The sequence below is a fragment of the Pteropus alecto genome, unplaced genomic scaffold (assembly GCF_000325575.1).
Source record: "Pteropus alecto unplaced genomic scaffold, ASM32557v1 scaffold7, whole genome shotgun sequence".
Taxonomy (NCBI): Eukaryota; Metazoa; Chordata; class Mammalia; order Chiroptera; family Pteropodidae; genus Pteropus; species Pteropus alecto.
The window spans coordinates 15,853,739-15,857,011 of record NW_006494614.1 but is presented as its reverse complement, the minus strand read 5'-3'; the positions used below and the strand labels follow the sequence as shown (position 1 = coordinate 15,857,011).

The window sequence follows — 3,273 nt, the reverse complement described above, 5'->3', positions numbered from 1 at the left end:
TCCCTCCCCCTCTCCCTCTCCCTCTCCCTCTCTCTCCACCCCCTCTCCTTGTGTGTGTGTGTGTGTGTGTGTGTGTATGTGTGTATGTACAGCTTCTGTATGAAGAAAATCGATGGAGAACAAGGATGCCCTGTTTCGATGGTTGCCTGAAAAAACATATGCTCACACATTAATCATTTGTATGTGAACCAGTTCAGTGGGAAGGAACTGTGTACAGCTGCTTGACCCAAATATCTTATTTCTAATTGCATTAAAAAAGTTTTAACACAAGTCCACAGAAGGAATAATGTGTCTCTATAATATTCTTTAGTAAATGTTAAAATTTTAAACTGTTTCAGGTGGTTAATCATAGTCATCTATGATTTTTATAATACGTTTATATACTTATAAATAGTATAAAATAATCATATAATTCCATGTAACTTATAGTAATTGTTTCTAAAGGAAGAGCTACATATAAAATCACAATTTTTTAGAACATAAAATAGGAACTTTTATTCACATAAGGTAATTCTTTATTTTAGTCTTTTCCTTTATTTCATTTTTTCCTTTATTTCCTTTATGCCATTTAATCACAAACTTAATTTTGTGTCATACAAACTCCAGTATTTATAAAGTACAAAGTAGAGTGCTTCCTTACCTCCTTGCCACTCTCAGCCTCAATGGATGACCCTGGTTTATAGTTCAAGTGTGAACTCTCAGACCTTTTTCTATGCCCGTGCAAAGATTTAGATGTATTCCTATGAGGAGTGATTCTCATTCTTGAGGAATTAGAAGTATTGCTATTTGAAAAAAATTTTAAGTTTGATAATTTTAGTTATTATGTTAAAGGGAGTGATTTTCATAAACACTGATAGATCATTTTGTTGTAGGACAGCTCTCCAGGGTACTAGTTACAAAGAAATTTTTTTATAACAAGTGCAAAATCAAAGGCATTTAGCAAAATATTTTGCCCTTAGTTTTCTGTATTTTGCAGTGTCCATGCATAGTTTGTTTATGAAGACTGCATTATTCAGTGAAGATGGAAAATCAACTAAAGTAGGAAAACTGAGTTATTCCCAAATTGAAAATTTAAATACCTTTAAAATTACTTATTGCAATCAAGAAACAATTCACCTGATCTGCCATCTCTTTGGGGCTTATTAATAGTGGAATTTCTTAGGTGACTCTTTAAATATGTATGCAAGCTTCTCAAGTTGTTGAAGATTTACTATTGTTAGGAAAGTCAACATTTATTTGTTACTGGACACTGTCAGTCATAGTGATTACTGGGGGCAGGGAGAGGTGTGTAAATGGTCAGTTGGTGCCCTTTGAAGCTAATTTGTCCCATTCCTGTGCCCTTTCTGCCTGAATATACAGGAAGAAATATACACAGAGGGTAGGGACTGAGCATCGGGCATCAGGATTTCTTCATGTAAAAATTTCTGCTCAAATGAAAATTTAAAAATACAATTAGTAAAATGTAAGAAAATGTAGACCTGCTCAAATCCTTGGTGAAGTAAGGCAATGTAGAAAGTGGGTGTATAAAAAAACCAAAAGTTTTATTTTCAGGTAATAGCTGTGAATGGGAAAATCAATATCATCTTCATAAGAATAGTTTAATCATATCTCTCTCTTTTTAGATATTTTTACTTCTCTAAAAATTTTATTTTCTAATTTTACATTGTCACCTGAATATTTTTTTTCTGAAGATAATTTACTACAGAATTTTTCTGTAGTTGAGATTTTACATTTCTATACCAGATTTCTAGCCTCATGGAATTCATAGTCTCTCAAGGAAGACAGATTATTGGGCAACTACAGTGAGTGGATTGTGCTGTCGGAGCTCAGGGCAGAAGCCCTTTCTTTGTCTTTGGTGGTGCAGGGTTGGGGAGATGTCAAGAAAGGCTTCCCAGCAGAGGTGACTCCTAAAGTGAGACCTGAGATGCGTGCACATCATACTGAGATCAGTGGGCTTGGGGCGTCCGTGGCCAGAGGACCTAAGGCATCTACAGAAGGCTGTTTATGAGAGAGACCAGGACACAGTCAAGCAACTGTAGAAGTTCAGTCTGACTGTGTAATTACAACATTTATTATGAAAGTAATATATGTTTATTGTATATAAATCTCGAAAAATACAGGAAATAAGAGAAAACATATACCATCACTAATTTTGAGCTGTAGAGTTTATTGCGAACATTTTGTTATGATTTTGTCATGCCTTATATTCCACTTATATTTGTAGAACAGTATGTTTGTTATAATTCCAGTTTGGCTCAAATAATATATATGTAGATATAAAATACATATACATACATGAAAACATATTTTAAGTAGAACTGGGACCATTCCAAAGATGCTATTTTTTACCTACTTTTTAAACCTGCTTTGTTTTACATTCTAACACACTGAATTATTTTAATTCCCTTAGGTGCAGTTGTATTTTAAGTTGAAATATTTCATTTCTGGATAAAAAGACATCTTCTTAAAGTTAACCATCTATATTCTTCTCTGCAGGAAGAATGTTTCCTGAACCTGGAGGCTCCTATATCAAGAGTCTGTGGGTATGATACACCGTTTCCGCACATTTTTGAGCCATTCTACATCCCAGACAAATGGAAGTGCTATGACGCCCTTCGAAAAATGATCAACTATTGACAACAAAGGTAAGTCTGCCCTGCATTTTAAGAAAACTAGTGTGTGGCCCCGTGTTGTTACCCAAGGAACAATGTTCATCAGTGTGTTGTATGTTGGTAAATGATAACTTCCACAACAAAACGTGTCTTTCTGAAAAAAATTTAAATTTATAGTATATTTACATTTAATAGAACATGTTAAGCATACGTATTATCTGATTTCTGTAAAACCAGTGCATGCATCTGTTAGCATTGCATAAGCACTAGATGAGGATACTGTGCTGTGATTTGATTGCAAACACACCCTACCTTGTTGTTTAACTTTTACCCTCATTTCTGTAAACTTTTATGAGCCATTCAAACTCTTCATGGATAGGAATAATATCTGTTATTTAATATGGCCCTTCGAGCACCATTAATTTGGACTCCAGTGATTTCAACTATATGATGATCCATAACATTCAGAAATTTGCCTTTATATTATCTGAAAAATAGATTTGTTGAACAAAAAACCTATTAATTGTACACAAGGGAAATTTTTATTTAAAAAAAAAAAATCAATATCAATGGACAATAGACTAGTTGTTACCAGAGGACAGGGAAGAAGTGGGAGGGGGGTAAAATAAATAAATAATAAATGACAACATGGACCCCCCCC

The 3,273-nt window shown here is 34.0% G+C and overlaps 1 protein-coding gene across 1 annotated transcript in view; it reads left to right on the top strand.

Moving 5' to 3' along the window:
- The window catches only part of BCKDHB (branched chain keto acid dehydrogenase E1 subunit beta), a 178,520-nt gene that overhangs the window by 173,939 nt on the left and 1,308 nt on the right, over positions 1 to 3,273 (top strand). The window contains 1 exon segment of the mRNA XM_006926359.3: positions 2,497 to 2,645. Within this exon segment, the coding sequence (XP_006926421.1) occupies positions 2,497 to 2,637 (141 nt within the window). The 3' untranslated portion in view covers positions 2,638 to 2,645.